At 37.1% G+C, this 18,160-nt stretch overlaps 2 protein-coding genes across 2 annotated transcripts; both read right to left on the reverse strand.

The window, feature by feature from the left end:
- Positions 1–1,026: 1,026 nt before the first annotated feature.
- Positions 1,027–3,498, reverse strand: LOC135679294 (transcription factor TCP15-like). The gene has a single exon (XM_065192842.1). The coding sequence runs from the start codon at positions 2,936–2,938 to the stop codon at positions 1,892–1,894; it is 1,047 nt and encodes a 348-aa protein (XP_065048914.1). The 5' UTR covers positions 2,939–3,498; the 3' UTR covers positions 1,027–1,891.
- Positions 3,499–8,592: 5,094 nt separating this feature from the next.
- On the reverse strand, positions 8,593–13,908 carry LOC135679295 (NAP1-related protein 2-like). Its single transcript, XM_065192843.1, has 10 exons — positions 13,634–13,908; positions 12,353–12,475; positions 12,208–12,258; positions 11,960–12,031; positions 11,743–11,856; positions 11,581–11,645; positions 10,551–10,611; positions 10,270–10,326; positions 10,085–10,129; positions 8,593–8,899 (listed from the first exon to the last, which is right to left on the reverse strand). The coding sequence occupies exons 1-10, from the start codon at positions 13,763–13,765 to the stop codon at positions 8,855–8,857; spliced, it is 765 nt and encodes a 254-aa protein (XP_065048915.1). The 5' UTR covers positions 13,766–13,908; the 3' UTR covers positions 8,593–8,854.
- Positions 13,909–18,160: the final 4,252 nt, after the last annotated feature.

The raw sequence follows: 18,160 nt of genomic DNA on the forward strand, positions 1-18,160 counted from the left end.
ACAAAATCTTTATTAGCTAGTTTTCGTTATTATTATACTCAAGTTCATATCTGATAATTTTTATTAAAATATCATGTTATATTACTAATACCAAACAGGGAATAAAAAATTAACCAATATTATTTATTTCACTATTATCATTCTAATAAAAAAATTAAGGGGATAAGAGCAAATTCTCCCTTTTTGATATTTTAGATATGAAAATTTATATACTTATATATCCTTTTGAACTCAAACTAACTAATATTTTCTTTATCATTTTATAGTAGCATATGTGAAGATTACTAATTTAGAAGGAACCATTTGAAGATATACTGATGCTAATTAGAATTTTGTAGTCATTTCATTGGTGATACATGGATTAATTATAATGACATAGTTATAAATTTTTGAAGAAGAAGAATATGAAAATATATTCCAGTCTTAAATGTATATATATAATACAGGATCATATTCCAAAATGTATGTTATCATCTCCCACTTAGCTCAAGTAAGTTGATGAGGTATCAGAAGAGAGTGATTGTGTTTGGACTCTTTCTTAATCATGATCTCCTCAAGAAAGAAGAAATTAAGTCTAAGCTAATTGAATTAAGGTTCTCATTTGCTTGTTTAATTGTAATGTTTAGTCAACATTTGAATCTGAGGTTTGTTTTTCTAATGACTCTTTCTTCAGTCACACTAAAATATGATAATGAATGACTCTTTGAGAGTCTAAGAATTAATACTTCTAAGGAGATTGGTTCATTTTTCTTCTTTTGAAGAGAAAATGGAAGAGATCCACCATGTTGTATCTCTATATCCAGCAGTAATGCACCATGGTTTCATCATGCTGCCATCAAAACAAAATAATTCATGTGCAGCAGCAGCCATGATAGGAGAACATAAAGCATCAGATATCCTGGAATGGAGCTTTTCCCAGAGAGAGAGAGGAATATAAATGTTGAAGCATGCGGTAGAGAGGACATTAGATTCATCCTAAAGTGACTACAATGTGTCAGATATCATTTGCACAAAGAGATCACAGGAGGAAATATATGACCTTCAACAGTTAACTAAATATACATCCAAATCAAGCTGACATATCTGTGTTTTACGCAGCCATTGGAAGATGACTTCACAAGGAAGAGTAATAGTCGACCTTGTTCTCGGAGGAGATGAGCTTAAGAGAGAGGAGAGAAAGGATAAGGCTTAATTCATGTGGTTAGGGTTACCCACTGTGACAACTCGACTGTGATAGAGAAAGAGCCGACAGCCTGCGCTAGCGTGGAATTATGACAGCTTTGGCCTTTTGCCATGCTCCTCCTTCACATTCATCCATCCATGGCAGACTCAGACGGTGCTGTAGTTGAGAGCTCCTGCATGCCAGTATTGTATTTTGATGGGTGTTTTCATGTACAGAGAAATGGTACAACACTTGTATGTGTTTGGATGTGTATATGGAACTGTAGCGCAACACATTCCAAGAGGCAGCAATCATTGATCATATCACTCTCTGAGTGATTCTGAAGTTGACGTGCTGCTGAGCTCGATGCGTCTTTCTGGTCACCTTCATTGAATAGGAGCCTCTCACCTCTCTCTCTCTCTCTCTCTCTCTCTCTCTCTCTCTCTCTTTCGGTTGATGAGCATCTTGCAGCCACCCAATAAGAACCGGAGAAGAAGAAAAGAGATCATGTTATGAAAGATAGGATCACAACACTGTGTGTCGATCCAAATTAAGGTAGTGAAACCATCAAAACCTGCCATTTCACACACAGAAATGACTTGCATTCGTATTGCGAGTGACGGACGTAGGCTTATAGTCAAAACAAATAGAGTAAAAAATCATCCAAAAATCGAAAGATTAAAGCAGAAGAAGAGGGAAAACCAGCGCATGCATGGTTGTGAGGCCGAGCTACGAATCGCTGGTGCTCATCGTGTCATGGCGCTCGCTGTCTCGGTGCGATTGTTGGGTCATAGACTGCATCGCCTCGGAGTTGCTCGGCGACGATCGGTACATGTTGAGGGCGGAAGGGATTCCGGTGTACCCCTCGCCGCCGCCGGAACCCAGCCCAAGCTGCTGGCTTGGCAGAAGAGCCATGGGCGTAGGGATGTTCATGAAGTGCAGACCGCCGGACATGGATCCTCTAAGCATGGAGGCATTTGCTGCTTGAGGGAATGTCCATATAGACTGGTTGCTACTGCCCACCATGTCTTGTGCGTTAGGGTTTGTGACCATCCATACAGTTCCTGGCATCTGCCCATGGCTTGCCTGGCTGTAGCCTGCCATCTGATGCTGCACTGGCGATGGTTGATGCTGATGAATCTCCGACTCCCATCGGCGTTTCCTTATGTTCCCGATGTCGGCCTCCGACGATGCGTCGAGGCCGATGCTGCATGAGTTGAAATTGAGAAGCACGGAGGAGGAGGACGACGGGACCTCCGGGGGGAAAGCAGAGCTGCCGCCACGTTCCCATTCGTTGTGGAACCGAAGGGACGGGCCGGGGTGAGCGGCCGCCACGCCACCGAAGTAATTCGCGGCGCGGAGGTGGGAGGGAGCGGACACGCTGGAGCCGGAGCCGCGGAGGGAGATGTTGAGCGAGGTGAAGTTGGCGGGGATGGTGCCGGTGCCCGTGGCCGCGATCACCGCGGGCTCGGCCTGCTGGAGCAGCCACTCGATGGTCTCCCCGTCGGTCTTGTGGCCCAGCTCGCGCGTGAGCTGGAAGACGCGAGCTGCGCAGAGGGCGGGCATGCGGATCCGGCGGCCGCGCCCCTCGACCTTGGTGTGGCGGTCCTTGTTGGAGCTCCGCTTGGGCGGCGGCTTCCTCAGTCGGTCAGCGGCGGTGGTGGAGGATATGGCTAAGGAAGGGTAAGCGGAGCTGGAGCAGGAGTCTTCTTCCTTCTTCTCGAGGAGCTGGAGAGGGAAGTTGGGCCGTCGTGATCCGCCAGGTTCGCCCTCCATGTCTGGATCAGACCATGGTACTTCACAGATAAGGACTTGAGATCTAATGATGGTGAGAGAGGGGCGAGGCACAGGGAACAATCTAACAATCAAACTCCAAGATCCAGCAGCCGATATAGATGCTTTAATTTGCTGTGATGGAGGTCAAGAGGAAGCGATACCTAGAGATCATGCAGGCCTTTGGCTTGTAGAGTACTCAGGATTCCTATATGAGAGATGGTACTACCATTTTATGGGCCTTGTTAGGACATCTCCCGCTGAAAGCTTGAGATGTGAGGCGCTGTAGAGAGAGAGAGAGAGAGAGAGCGCGCGAGCTTCTGGGAAGAAACCAAGCTACTGCATCTAATTTATGCAACTTGTAGGGCACAGTGATGAGGGGTAGGGAGTTGATTGAGGAAGAAATGGATAAAGAGAGACCAAACTACCTCAAGTTTGACAGAGACTGATGTGGTAGAGAGAGAGAGAGAGAGAGAGAGAGAGAGAGAGAAGCGAGAGAAGGTGAACACCTCCAATCTCCTCAGCCTCAGAGAGGGAGAGAGGAAGAAGAAGAAGAAGAAGAAGAAGAAGAAGGCATGGGGGAGGATAAGGGAGAAGAGAGAGGGATTAAGGCAATGGGAAAGCAATGATTATAGAGACAAAGTATAAAGCAGGTCAGGTTGGACACCAATATAAATTCCATGCAATGTTAGTGCACAGGGAAGTTGCAAAATGTCAATTTAATTTATATTATCACCTCAGTAATTTGATTCTATTGCTGTCAGATCTTTGATTGAGGATGAGTCTAATATCCATACAAATTTAAAAAAAAATAGCTATGAAAAAAGAGAAAAGAAGAAAAATATAATAGTAACAATGAGTTCATAAAGAATATATAAATATATATCATTTTGTAAGAAGAAAGTAGAAACAAAAGTATCAAACAGGGTTTTAAAAAACGTATTAAAATTTTCTCTATTTTTTTGGGATGGATAAAAAAATTATTTAATCTCAGGTAATGTTTTTTTTTGCCACAAATTAAGTGTGTAATTTTTATTTTCATTTATTTCTTGGAAATTAATTTGAAGTGGCACAGAAACCTAGCGCAGACTCCACGTGCGGTGCTCTGTTGTCGCATATTACTCGGAAGGACAGTGGTGGAGATAGCGGGTCCCACTTTGCAAGTCAAAGCACAGGCGACTCCAGAAAGAAGGTGAGCACGTGGGTCAGCCCCCACTCCAATACGCTTTCCATTTCCTACTCCCCCTTCCTCCCTCCGAGTAAACCCCGTGTGTTAGAGTTAGGGTTAGGGTTTTCTCTTAAACAGGCTGTGCTCAAAATCTCATACGATCAAAACACTTTGCTCTGGTAACCTAATAGAAGAAAATAATATTTGAATTTATGATTTGTTCACTAAGAAATAAACTGGCACTAATTTCATGGTATTTTGGGTGAGTTTTTATAACATGGCTTCGATATCAATATCCTCATTTTAATTGAAAGGTTTTTGCCCTAATAATTTTCTTGGTTGTCTTCACATGGATTTATTGGCCTTTTTTTAGAGGAGTCTGCCTTGTGATCAAGGAAGCATGAGTAATATATTTCAGCAAAATTGTTGCATGTGTGTTTAGTAAAGTCTTAACATTAATTTGCATGAATTTAATTTATTTTGGGACAATAAATATGTTCTGGATTTTGGATTGTTAACTTCTAATTACTCAATTTTTGGTGATGTCACAATTCATCAAGACAAACTATATTTACTTGGAAAAGAAGTCAATAAAATAAATTACACGTAATGCTGAATCATAAAACAATAATTAATGGACTTGTAATTATAGAAAATAATAATTTAATGATAACATAGAGAATATATATATATATATATATATATATATATATATATATATATATATATATTGTAAAGGGTTCAACTCTAACTCGAGTCCAATGTTGATGTGCTTGTTGCGAGTCTTAAAATCAAATTAAGATGATTCTAGAAAGTCTTCTAACAAAATTATATTTAACGATGAATACCGTATGATACTTTTAAGTTAATAAGTAAATTAAAAGATTTAAAAATTAGAAGAAAAGTGTTTATATATAATCCAATCATAAAATTCAATAGATGCATGTTTATGATGGATATTTGAAAATGGGTGAGAGTCGGGTCATAATCGTTAATTAGTATTCGATCGTAAAAAAATCTATCAAACCATTGGATGTTATGATTATGAATAAAATGAATATATCTGCATCAATTTTTATAATAATAAACTTTTGATAGTTTGGTATCATTAAAAAAAAAAAAAAGGGATACATTTCCAACATGAATCTCATAATTACAAACATGTTAACCATGAATCAATCAGGTGGCAACTACATGATTGAACAAGTGTTAAGGTGCTCATTTGCCATGAGAATAATTTGAATTGATCTCCCACTTTAATCTAAATTAAAAGCTGAGTAACTCATAACAACATACTCTTAACTTTTATATCCACTATATTCTTCCATGAATTAAATTTATTCTCATCCCTACCTTCGATACAAATGTGATTAATTAATCATGAGTAGCATTACTTTTGTTCAAATCCTATTAGACATAAGCCTCTCTCCATAAGGACACATGAATTTGGCTCCTAAATATTTCCAACAATGCAAATTATGTTCAGTATTTCTCAATTTTCCTCAAATTATTCTATCTCAAATATCCTCTCTCTCTCTCTCTCTCTCTCTCTCTCTCTCTTGCATATGTGTAAATTATATGCATGCTGTTAAAGAAGAAGCTGTAAATGGAATGAAGGAGAAACCAAAACGAGAGTGTTTCTATCTTGAGGTAATCTTTATGGGGAGGGGGAGGGGGAGGGGGGGGGCGGAAAAAGCTTGAGGGCATTACGACGCACACATCTTTGTGGGTTGGCCATGATCATGTCCTCGTGCTCTCCCTCACGGTTGCCTCTCTCTTAGCTTGCTGCTGCTGCTGCTGCTGTTGCTGCACCGAAATGGAGGAGACAAGCGCATGTTACAGCCACATAATTGCTGGGCACTCCGCATCGATGGACATGAAGCAGCAGCAAGATGCCTCGCTGCGGAGCTACCATGGCTACCTGCCAACCATCCAATGTTGCTCCATCGACAACAGGGAGTAAAGGCGATGTCAGCCACCCTCCTCCTTTTGGCTGTAAAGTGCTGCTCCCTCGACCTGCAGTGGGACCTCGCTCCCATGGTGATCTCTCTCCCTCCCCTCCTCCTTCCACAGTACTGCCTCTGCCGGTTAACGAGCTCCTCGTGCATCCGCTGCCTGCGCCCATGGCGATGCACCCAATGGTTCGGCCACTGGCCACCAGCCACCGAGACGAGGTGCGAGTAACAGCGATGGCCCTACTACTCACGATGTCCCCTTCCCCCCATGGCGATCTCCTTTTCCTTTTCTTTGTTTAAAGCATGCATGTCACAGCTGGGAATCAAAGGTTGCAGCTGCTGCTATCATTGCCAGGCCATATATAACTTGCAAGGGAAGGAGAAAAGGTGACCATGCAATCCCTTTGCTTTGCTTTCAGGCTTCAGCACAACTCCGAATGCAGATGGATGCAGTTCCCCATGAGTACACCACTGTTACCTAAAGATGAGAATACTCAGTACAGTGGTCGATCATGACAGGATTTCGGATCACACAGTGATGCCCAACATGTCACGGGAAAGGGAAGATGGAAGGTTCCCCCATGACATGATTAGGACCATGGCACCAAATGAGACTTAACCCAGTCATTAATGGAAGGTTGTGAGCGAAGGCTAGCTGATGATGATGATGGCACTCACTATACCTCAATCATCATACACCACCAACAGTGGCAACCATGGTTGCAGGTTCCAGCTTTTTCCAGTACTAATAGCCAAGGAAGCATTTTTTGCATCCTCTTATCAAACTCTTATAATGAGTATGATCATCTCCTGCAATCATTAAGAAAAAAAACAAATATTTGATTATGCATTTGCAAAATTAATTACCATGATCACAGTCTTATATCTCAGATCTTGTAAGAAGAAATGAAGAGACTTTTCTAGTGACAAAAACAAAAAAAAGGCTAGAAATAGTTTTCCCCAAGGGATTTACTTACTGACAAAAAAAAGAAAAAACCTTGTTTGTTTGTAAAGTCTATTTTTGGGGATGGAAACTGCAGGGGTGGTAAAAGGTTATTTCAGCAGTGAAAACACTGTGATCTTGTATCTGTAACTTTGATGAAATAGTGACAGCCACAGTTTATTCTTGCAAGGCCTGATTGCTAATAGAGGGAAGTTTCATTTCAAACAGTTCATATGTCAAGAATTGCTCAACATGGCATATGCAAGCTCTGCTCTGCCATCAACATTTATTCCCCATATGTATCTCCTCTTCTTCTTTTCTCTCTCTCTCTCTCTCTCTCTCTCTCTCTCTCTCTCTCTCTTGTGGGGTCTTTTTAGGTGATGCTGCAAATTCTGATCTGTTCAGAAACAAAGGGTTGTGATATAAATATGTTTGCACATGTTTTTCTGAACTCAAATCTCCCCTTGAAAATGTACAAACGCAAAGCTAGGGAACACAGAAATTAAAGACCTGAGGAAGTAGAACACTAGATGACAGAAACCACCACCATGGCAAAGGAGACCATAAAGCTTGCTCTTGAGAGTTGTATTATGACTTTCTACAGGGAGCTAAAGAATTCTGAGCCAAATCAGGGGTTTGAGGAAAAGCTGGACACACAAAAAAGGATTTGAGAGGGGGAGGAGGAGGAGGAGGAGGGAACAACTCAACTCAGCATCCAGCTGGAAGAAAGGAGGAATATTAATTATGTCCTTTGTGTCACCATATCACTGCCACAGCTCAGTGCAGGAGGATGGTGGCCTGGCACTGGACTTCACCTCCACACACACATACACACAAATCAGATCCAAACTGGTGACATCTCCCTTACAGGGGAAGTGGCCGAGGATGAGACCCAACAACTCATGCATGGATGCTGCAGAGGTTGGACAGCATGAACAGTAGTGACAACAGTGGGACATCACATGCCCTGCTGACTCCTCTCTCTGTTTGTGTGCAGTCACAAGGTCAGAGAGCTTGTAGCCCTCACGTACCTACTAGACATTGATTGCAAGCATTCACTGAGATCTGGATAACATGACCAGTAGGACAAACTGTTGTGTTGTGGATGTAAATGCAAGGCAACCACAATTGGAACTCATCACACCAATGAAACTAATATGAACATCACCATTTGGAACTTGAAAATGGAATGCTTAATGACACCCATAAACAACAAATCCATGACAGACAGCTGCTCCACAAAGTCATGCATTGGGGTGCGATTCCCCTGATTTAGATTCTTGACAAACAAAGGTGACAACTGCAACGAATTGAACAACTACTTGGTTGCAACAAAGAAGAAAACAAAAGAAAAAAGAACTGTTAGAAAAATCTATTTTGACTCAAAAAAATGCAGCCTTCCTTTTACTTTTTTTTTTTCCCCGGTCAATGCAAACCAATGAGTTCTTCACTCATGAAACAAAAAAAAATGCCCGTTAAGTATTTTTTGTTCTTCTTTGTTCAAAACAGCACCAAAATTAGATCATTACAATGATAATACAAAAATATCACTGCTGTCAGTATAATTATAATGGGAAAAGCAACAACAGACTCAGAAAATATAATGTGAAATTGCTATGAAATTATGCATCCAATATAGTGAAATTCGACTAACACAGCTATCAGTACACAATTCTCAACCTCATATCAAACATTTGGCAAGGAGATACAATCTAACATATCAAAGTGATGACAACTAGGAAGCATTCTGCACTCAGACTTTCTACTGACTATATAAACTTGGTCTTGATCCTGCACGGGAGCAGCTGTAGAAGGCCAAATGCACACAATTAAGGTGGTCATCAGCAAAGATCTCATTCTTCGTCCTCTTCATCGTCACCATCCTCCTCATCAGTTTCCTTGAAACATGAAAATGAATAATTATCCAACAGTTGATCCATCTCGATAACAAAAAGGAGACAACCACCATATACAAGCTAAGCTAGGAGCAGGTAGATGGACAAGAGTAGATGCAACTATTCCCTGCCTAAAACAGAATAACATTTAATGGAGAAGTGCAGTTCTTGTGCAAGTCCTCAACAATCATAAGACAATGGCCTACAATTCCAATCTCATGAATACTGTCCAATTTGAACTTGGATGGCAACACAGATTTAAATGTTACCAAACAAATACATTCATACTGCAAATAATAGAATATTCACTGTAGCTAGTCATTTCAGTTGAATTCAAACATAACATAAGACAATGACCATTGCTCAATCTTATCGAGTAGCTGAAACCTATGACTAACATCATTAGTCAATAACAACCTAAAGTTCTTTAGTTTTAAAAGCAAAATAGACAATTTAGATGAGGCAATCTGAGAAACTAGTTTCAGAGTTTGGGTCATTTTCAACCAGTATATATTCTATATTTTGCCAAAACTATAGATGACGGGTTCAAATAGTCTTTGTAATGATACATAATGTGGACTACACAAGGATGTCCCATAACAAGGCACCACCTCTACAAGGGTGTAACTTCTGCAAAGGACACATGATATCAAGTTTGGACCATAATACTACACGTCACTACACAAGAGAAAACACTCTTTCGAACTTGATTACAACATAACAAGCTTGATTACATAAGGTTTAATTGTAATATTCTGTAGTTATCTTTGCTTATAGGTAACAGATTCGGCACCTTTCATCTAAAATACAGAGTTTTCAAATATGAATTCCTTGAAAATCCTGTTAATACAATCTGACAAAATGACAGATGGGTTCTTTATGAACAATATTATAATGTAAATTTGAACAAAATCTAGAAAATTAATTTTCATGTTTTGGTAATTACAAGATCACAACGGTCAAACAAAATCTTCAGGTTGGTAATCCTAATACTAGAAAATAAATTTGAAAAATCTGTACTCTGCATTTTCCCTTATTTGATTCAAGAAAATGAGCATTATTAATAAGACAAGTATAAAACATGGAAACAGGAAATGGAATTTAAATTTCTTCGGCATCTGAGATTACATAAGCAGTATTGGAATATGACTAGCCATTATTATGTGATAAAAAGGAGAGAAAATATACCTCTTCATCATCTTCCTCTCCATCAAAGTCATCCTCATCAGCTTCCTGTACCCATAAAATAAAAAAGTGAGAAGCATTGTCAGTTGAAAAAATTGCAATTCAAATGAGTGAAAGCAAAATTCTCAAGAAAGAGGGAGAAAAAAAAAGGTAGACGGAGCAGAAACACGCTAGCTAGGAAAACATACATTGTTAAAGTATTTTAAGGGATTGGGCCAGAGGTCTTCCTTGATTATCTCAGCCACCTGCATCAGAAATGTAATAGCACAAGGCACTCAAAAGCTGTTCTTATTCAGTAGCCATGGTGATCTTCTGATAAGATAGTTCAATCAGATTTCAAAACAGGAAGCTGAACAAATGTCCATGACTAGTAGCGCAAAATCAGATACAATTTCACTCATCATCCAACCCAGTTATATACTACAAATAAAACCAACAATTAGTTTGAAAGAAAATCAAGAAACATTACCTCATCCATAACTCCTTCTGAGAGGTCCTTTTCTTGATTGTCATTAAACCAACTGAAGAAACTGTTCAAAAAAAGGGGAAATCGATGGATTAGGAACTAAAGCCAGAGATATAAGAACTCCACCAAAATGCTAAAGATCAATCAGTGACACCAATTTATTGATGCAACCTAACCTGGTCTGTATATCAATCATATAAAGGATTCCTCAAAGAAACATACAGTTAAAATTGAGGTTAAGGATTACCTTTGGCAGCTCAATATCTATACTTCTAACAGGGCCAAGAAAATATGCACAGACATGCAAGTGGGGCATGGCAGGGAACATACAAAGCCATGTGAACCCAACATTACCATGCTAGGGAAATCCAAACACTGTTTGGCTCATATAATACACATAAAAAGTATAAGTTGCTTGGTAATTTGCAAAGAATTATAACAAAATCAAAGTGAAAATGATGAACCAGCAAGGTGCAAATATCAAATGATGGTGCAAGTATAAGTTGCTTGGATAAAATGATGAACCAGCAAGGCGCAAATATCAAACACTGGAGCTGTAGAATAACTTTAGCGAAACATAAAATTCAGATATAAACTCCATTTATGCCTATGCTACAGTCATGCTCAATTTCCAAATACAACCCTTTCAGATAAGGGAGTTAAGAAAGCAGAAGTGGACAACTTCTGGGCACAAAGCAATCCATGAAATGAATTTTTTAGGGAAATAAGAACTTGGATGTTGACAGACAAGAATTCTATGACTAGATGCCAAGAAACATTAGTGCTTGACTAGAAGGAGGAACCATTACAAGTAGATCCTGATATGAGAATGGCAGACACAAACATGACAACTCAAGCCATTGACCTCTAAATAACAGATCACTGAGTTCTAAAATTTCGATGATTAAAATAAAAACATAACTAGGAATACAAATATCACCAAATACTAATTACTCAATGATGTAACATAGGATCACTTGTCAAACATTGTACAGACAAAAAAAAAAAGACAGTCAAGATCAACAGCATCAACCTTTCCTCAGCAAAGAGTCGTTTGTTCCCCTTCTTCTTATGAGCATCACCATTGGCAATATGTTCCTACAAATATAAAAATACATAAATATCACACCTACAACTTGGATAAAAAAATTAATAATGAAAACTTTGGGTGCTAACAAGAATGGTTTGCTCTCACCATGCCCTCCTTCCACTTGATTGTTGTGCCAGTTACATTGGTTGTTCCTTCATCAGTGAATGAATATGTCTTTGTCAGTTTTGTGTCCTCAAAATATGGGTTATTGGAGAAGTTCTATAACTTGCAAAAAAAATTTCAATTGGTCATGGATAAAAATAGAAATGAAAAGAAACTGCAGATAATGATCGGGCTACCATTTTGGTGCTCAATAACTCACGAATGTAATGGAGTAGCCTGTCTTCATATCCTTAAAGTCTTCAACATCTAATGAACGCATGAACTTGAAAATCTACATCAATGGAAATCATCAAATTCCAAAACAGTGCATCTATTAGAAAAAAAAACAAATTTATAAATTTATATCTGTTAAACTAAGGTTAAGGCACAGGCTGTAATTTGAAAAGATATTATCAAAGTTAGCTATATTTTGGCTTTGGCATCCTTCATCGTTAACAGCTTATATACCTCCTGGTCCTTTTCTGATAATAGATCACCAAGAGCAGGATGACTCAAGAACTGCATACCATTAAGAACAAAGAGAAGATGAACTTTTAGAGATGGCACAAAAGAATATTTGACACAAAAATCAAAGAATTAAAAACTAAAATACCGCAGTTAACCAGAAGTCAGGGATATGTTTGATGATTTCAGCCCTCCTGACATAGACAGGTCTACGAATCTCATTGTATTTCTGTTCCACCTCAAAAACTTTATCACTTGCTTCCTCATTGATCTATTAAGAAAAATCTAAATCAGCATGTTGCGAAAATAGACAAAACACATAATCTAAAAGTACTCTGAGGCAAGAATGTTAACATAAGTAAACAGTACAAAAGGATAAATGCACAAGTCACTGAAGAAACCATTGAAAAGTAATCACATACTACAATAATATAATGCCATTTTTCTCAGGTTCTTTGCAATTATCTACACAATGACAGTTATAGGCAAAAGAAAGAAATTAAAAGGAAGAAGAGGACAAACTATGTGTTCCTCCTACAAATAGTTCCAAGGAAGGTGAGAGAGCACAAGAAATCTGAACTAAGAAACAAAGCCTCCACCGCATCCTTATTACATGGGTAAAATTTCCAAAATCAGTATCATAGTTTCTCAGCAATTTCCTCGCAAAAAGCTGAAGCTTAATAACTATCCTTATTTCCTATCTTTATTTTCCTTACTTTAATAACTCTGCAAAGTTGGACACTGCGGTGAACCTAAAGGAATGAGATGTGGGAACAATTTGGCAATCTAATCAACCATTTGCTAGCCCTCATAATTGATTCTCGACTCAAAGTAACAATGTTTCTAGACATTTGACAGCAAGAATCAGAATGACACAACCTTGTTATGCCAGATACACACATTTGAGGACTATATCCACTGTTATCCAAACAAATGGAGAAACCAAGAAAGGTTTCACAGCAAGCTAACAATTTCCGACTTAGAGATATGTCAGAAGCAATATGTATTAACAACCTTACAAGCAACCTTACTCTGCTCCAAATAATAAACTTTCATCCATCTAAGATCATAAAACGACGAACATTGCAACGTGACCGAAACAGAGAGAGAGAGAGAGAGAGAGAGAAAGAGAGAGAGAAACCCGTCATCCAGAAACACCAGCGTGCGCGATTACCCAATTCAGGGACCAAAAGAGAGGAATCCTCAAGCGAGTCTATACAATCATGTGGACAACAAACTATCCCATCGAAAAGTTCTCAACTTTGAACAAGAAACGATACGAATCAGACAATCAATCATCATAAATTAAAAGAAAAAAAGAGAACATTTAAAGAATCAAATACGACGGCAACTTTAAAAAGGAGAGATGGAGACAGGGGTTAAGATTTAAAAAAAAAAATATCTTTTTTTTGGCACAAGGAAGCATTACCTTCTCCAGCTCGTCTTGGATCTCCTGGAGCTTCTCGATGGAGAGGACGAGCTCGCCGTCGATATGCTCGGGTTCCGCACCATCGGCTCCTTCCTCCGCGACCTTCGACTTCTTCCCCTTGTCGGCTCCCATCTCCTCTCCGCCGACGCCTTCGAGACCCTAACCCTAATTGACCTGCTCACCGTAACCCTAATTGACCTGCTCTTCTTCTCGTCGGCTGAGGAGACCAAACCTTCGATGGATACCGGACGCGAGAGCGAGAGCGAGAGCGACCTGCCTCCCTCCCTCTCTATCTCTACCTATATATACACCTTCCCGTCGCTGTTTGCTGGAGTTTCCCGTCACCACCTGTGGTAACATTAACTCGGTAGCGTCTCATCTGCACCGTCCAATCTCTGGGTCCGGGTACCTCTAACGGTAGAGATCGTTCTCCAGCGGGCAAGTGGGTCCCACGCGGTGGGCAGGCAGCGGGAGATATTTAAAACCCTAACCCTAAGGGAGCCGCCTTTTGTAGCCGTTGGATGGACGAAGCTGATGATGATCATGATTTCTTGTATCCTTCAGGGGGATGAATGATCATTACATCCACAATTATTTGTGGCTCTCTTTTTGAGGAATTGCTCTGCAATTATTACACCATATAAATCATTACATAACTAATTATGATTATGATTATGATTATTATTTTTGGTTCCAATTATTTTCACCATTTTATTTTTTGGGAAAATAAAAATGTTTTAACAAACAAAATATTACTATTATTATTACAAACAAAATAATATAAGATTAAAAAAAGGTTGCATGCAGGATTAAATAATAATATGACTAGATAAATATCTACATATTCAAAATATAAAATTAATAAATAATTATATAACATGAGAAAATAATACTGACAATCTTAAATTAAAGCCACTTCCAAATGTTATTCATCAATCAAGTGTATCTCAAAAATTGCACCAAATCATAACCTTGTGGATGAGCATTCTGATGTCATATTAAGGCATTAAAGAGATTTGATGAATCCATGAAAAGTTTCCAGCCCGACCCATTAATTTTATTCAATAATATATATATATATATATTATACTAGTTAGTCGTGAGTACGATACGTATTGATATATGTATTAACCTACTAGCACAAGGTACAATGGAGTGTACTGACTAACTGATATATACTACTCATATCGATTTCTTGTTGGATCGGTATATATATTAAACCTTAATCATTGAAAATATTATTTATGATAAAAAATTAATGTTTATTTTTGACTAAAATTAAAAATAAAATATCACTTGTAATTAGTGAAATTTATGATATTTTTTTTTACTGTTTATATGAACTATGAGAAAAGCTAAATGTGTTACATTATGAATACTATTTGAGAAAATCTCATCGATATAGTCGACCAACAATTAATGACCAGATCTTACTTTCTCAAGAAAAATGTCAAAATTAGTAGCAATTAATTCCTTTGATGTTTCATCTAAATAGATACATTATACATTTTGCATTGCCAAATAACAGCTTTCAAGAGCAAAATTAGTTATCATCCCTAAAGATAGCTTATGCCTTGCACTCAAAAAGCTTTGCTCCTTGATTTCAAGTGATGTATTTCTAAGTTCTAACTCATTTTTTTCCCTAATAGTCTCGTATAATAATCCTGGACTAATTACATATTACTCTCTATAATTAACTAACTTTAATATTTTGATCTCTATATTTTTAAAAATTATATTGAGATCCCTATATTTATGAAAGTGAAATATTTAATTATAATTTTCTTTACGTCGTTAACATATATTGATGAAAATATCACACGTGCTTAGCAGTAAATCGAAGTAGGTAAAGTCAGCATATGATCAATAATAAATCCTATAGTATTTCTATCAGTAGAGTCAATAACTTAAGAGAAACATGGTTAAATGTTTCATTTTGATAAATATAGAGAATTCAATGTAACTTTTAAAAGTATAAGGATCAAAATGTTAAATGTAACTAATTATAATGAATAATTTATAATTAGCCCAATAATCCTTTACTCTTTTAAGATAAAACTTCACTAACTATCTTGTAGAGTGATTGATACTAGGGGAAACATCATCAAGTCATTTGATTGAATGATTGACATAACCTAATATTAGAGAAAAAATAGAGGTCTTTTCCATCATTTACTTTCACTAAGTTTTTCCTTATTTAATCCAACATCTTTTACTTAAAACAATAACAGAATAGATATAAATGCAAAAAGAAGGAATTTTTTGAGAAAATTTTCTAAGAGATGCATCTTAGAACCTCAAATTGAACTATTTCCAATGGATTAATTAATTAGTAAAAGCTTTTATGGTTGCAAACGAACAAATCACCTTCTTTTCCCAATCCAATGTATTGGCCACATTGATAATTTTAATTGAGTCAATGATACATAAATGGTTGTCATCTCATCATCCGGTGGAGTTCTTGTTGCATTCGATGAACCTCAAATAGATTATTTATGTCCAATTAGACACATCGACAGCAAAAAAATCTTTGTTTCCTATAGGTAAAGGATTTTAGCACACTGATCTTAACATTGTTGCTTAAGGTTAATATCAGTGACAAATGCTTTTAGAGGATGTTCTTAATGACAAAAGGTTATATAGTTCATAACTAATTCTTCTTTTATGATGGATCTCAAATGATTTATCTTGATTAATTAGAGACATAAATAGTAAATCGACCTTCAATCATAAGAACCTGTCGTCTATAATCATAGATAAAATATTTTAATACATAGAAAGCTTATTCTTAATCACAAAAAATGTTCTTTATCTCAATAGAATACTTGTTTTAACAAAAAATAGAGATATATACTCGTATTTAGAGAGATATTTTCATCGTTTAGATTATTATATATATCATACGAAAAATATAATTAAAAATTCACATTAGTGTATTTGTCTATTTATTTTTTTTTGAACAACTCAAGTTTCCCATTATCTTTCACTTCTAAGTTCAACAAATTTAAATCTATTTTATCTATATAGTGTATATTTCTCCTCGAAGTAAAAAAAAAAAAGAAAAGATGCATTGGATTGCTTATATAGTGATTAAAATAAATTATCTTTTGTGGGCAATTTGAGGAAGATGGTAATGGGACATCATTATGGTTAACCAATCATTTAATTCACCATCAAAATTTCCAAAGGCATTTCTTTGATTTGATAGCATGTGAGCTAAAGCAGCTCATCCACATCTCTGCCTTCTCAAATAATTAGTTGATGACCACATAGCAAAAGAATTTTGACCCCCCCCACCCCCCCAATCAATCAACTTAATGCAAATCAAAATCAAGCATTAAATTGTTAGAGAACTATTAGCTTCTAACAGTTGGATTTTTTTCTTTTTGTCACAACATGGACTTAATGTGCCCCACATCACATCTAATGACAATGAACCTTGACAAGTGCAATAGTGATAATTTTGACGTGGCACCATTTTGGTTTTATTGTATCCATCACCTATGGCTTGGTTAGGTTGGGGGTGGGGTGGTGTCAACAACTAATTTATAATCCTAAGGTCTCGATCTTGTTATGTGTCACATTATCAAAGTAGAGATCGATAAAGAAGTATTTTTCAGTTGCATAATAATATCAAATGATATTATTGTATTCTATTTTAGCAAAAATGATATATATTTTTTTTCGAGCTTATTGATATTGAGAAGGTTTGGATCATGTGCTTGATAAAGTGAGTGATATACAATTTTTAGTTACTTTAAATCTTTTTTATTTGAAATATTAGATTTTATTTTATGTTAAAAGTATTAGATTATGTGATTATATATAATTAGATAAGATATATTATGAATACGACTAGATTCTATTAAGGTTATCGGTCAATAAAAAGAATAACTATTATAGTAGGATTCCTTATCATATTAATTATATAACATGATTAAGAGATTACAAATCTTTTTTCAGCAAAATATATATTTTTGTTTCTAAATTCATTCATCATAGTGATTATATGAAAGATAGGAAGAGGGAAGATAGGAAGAGGGAAGAATGTCAGTCTAATTCTTCTTATGAAATCTTACAGAAAAGTTTTCCTAAACAAGTACTTATTATAAATTTACATCTATTGTTATTTGATTTGACATTAAAATTTTTCACACAATAAGTTCTTATGCTTAAAAAAGAAAGAAAGCTCAGCTCTGACTCTGTGTGTAATTCTGACAACAGTATAATGGGGAAGGACTTTTTTTCCCCTTTGTTGGGAGAAAGAATTCCATGGGAGAAAGAATTGCATGTTCTTCATCATTCAGGATCAAGAAGCATACAGCAGCATGATTAACTTCATCTCCTCTCTAGCTAGGAGATGCAGTACTCGTTGACGTTCTTGTGCTTACAGCAGCAAGGAAATGTTGGTCTGCACGAGAGAGAAAGGATGAAGAAGCTTCACATATGACATTCCCAGTACAGTCTTTCTCGTCCTTGTGTTCTTCATCCGAGTCGATAGACATCCTCGAGGTGCATGCAACAGGA

Source organism: Musa acuminata, chromosome BXJ1-7, assembly GCF_036884655.1.
Source record: "Musa acuminata AAA Group cultivar baxijiao chromosome BXJ1-7, Cavendish_Baxijiao_AAA, whole genome shotgun sequence".
NCBI classification, from domain to species: Eukaryota; Viridiplantae; Streptophyta; class Magnoliopsida; order Zingiberales; family Musaceae; genus Musa; species Musa acuminata.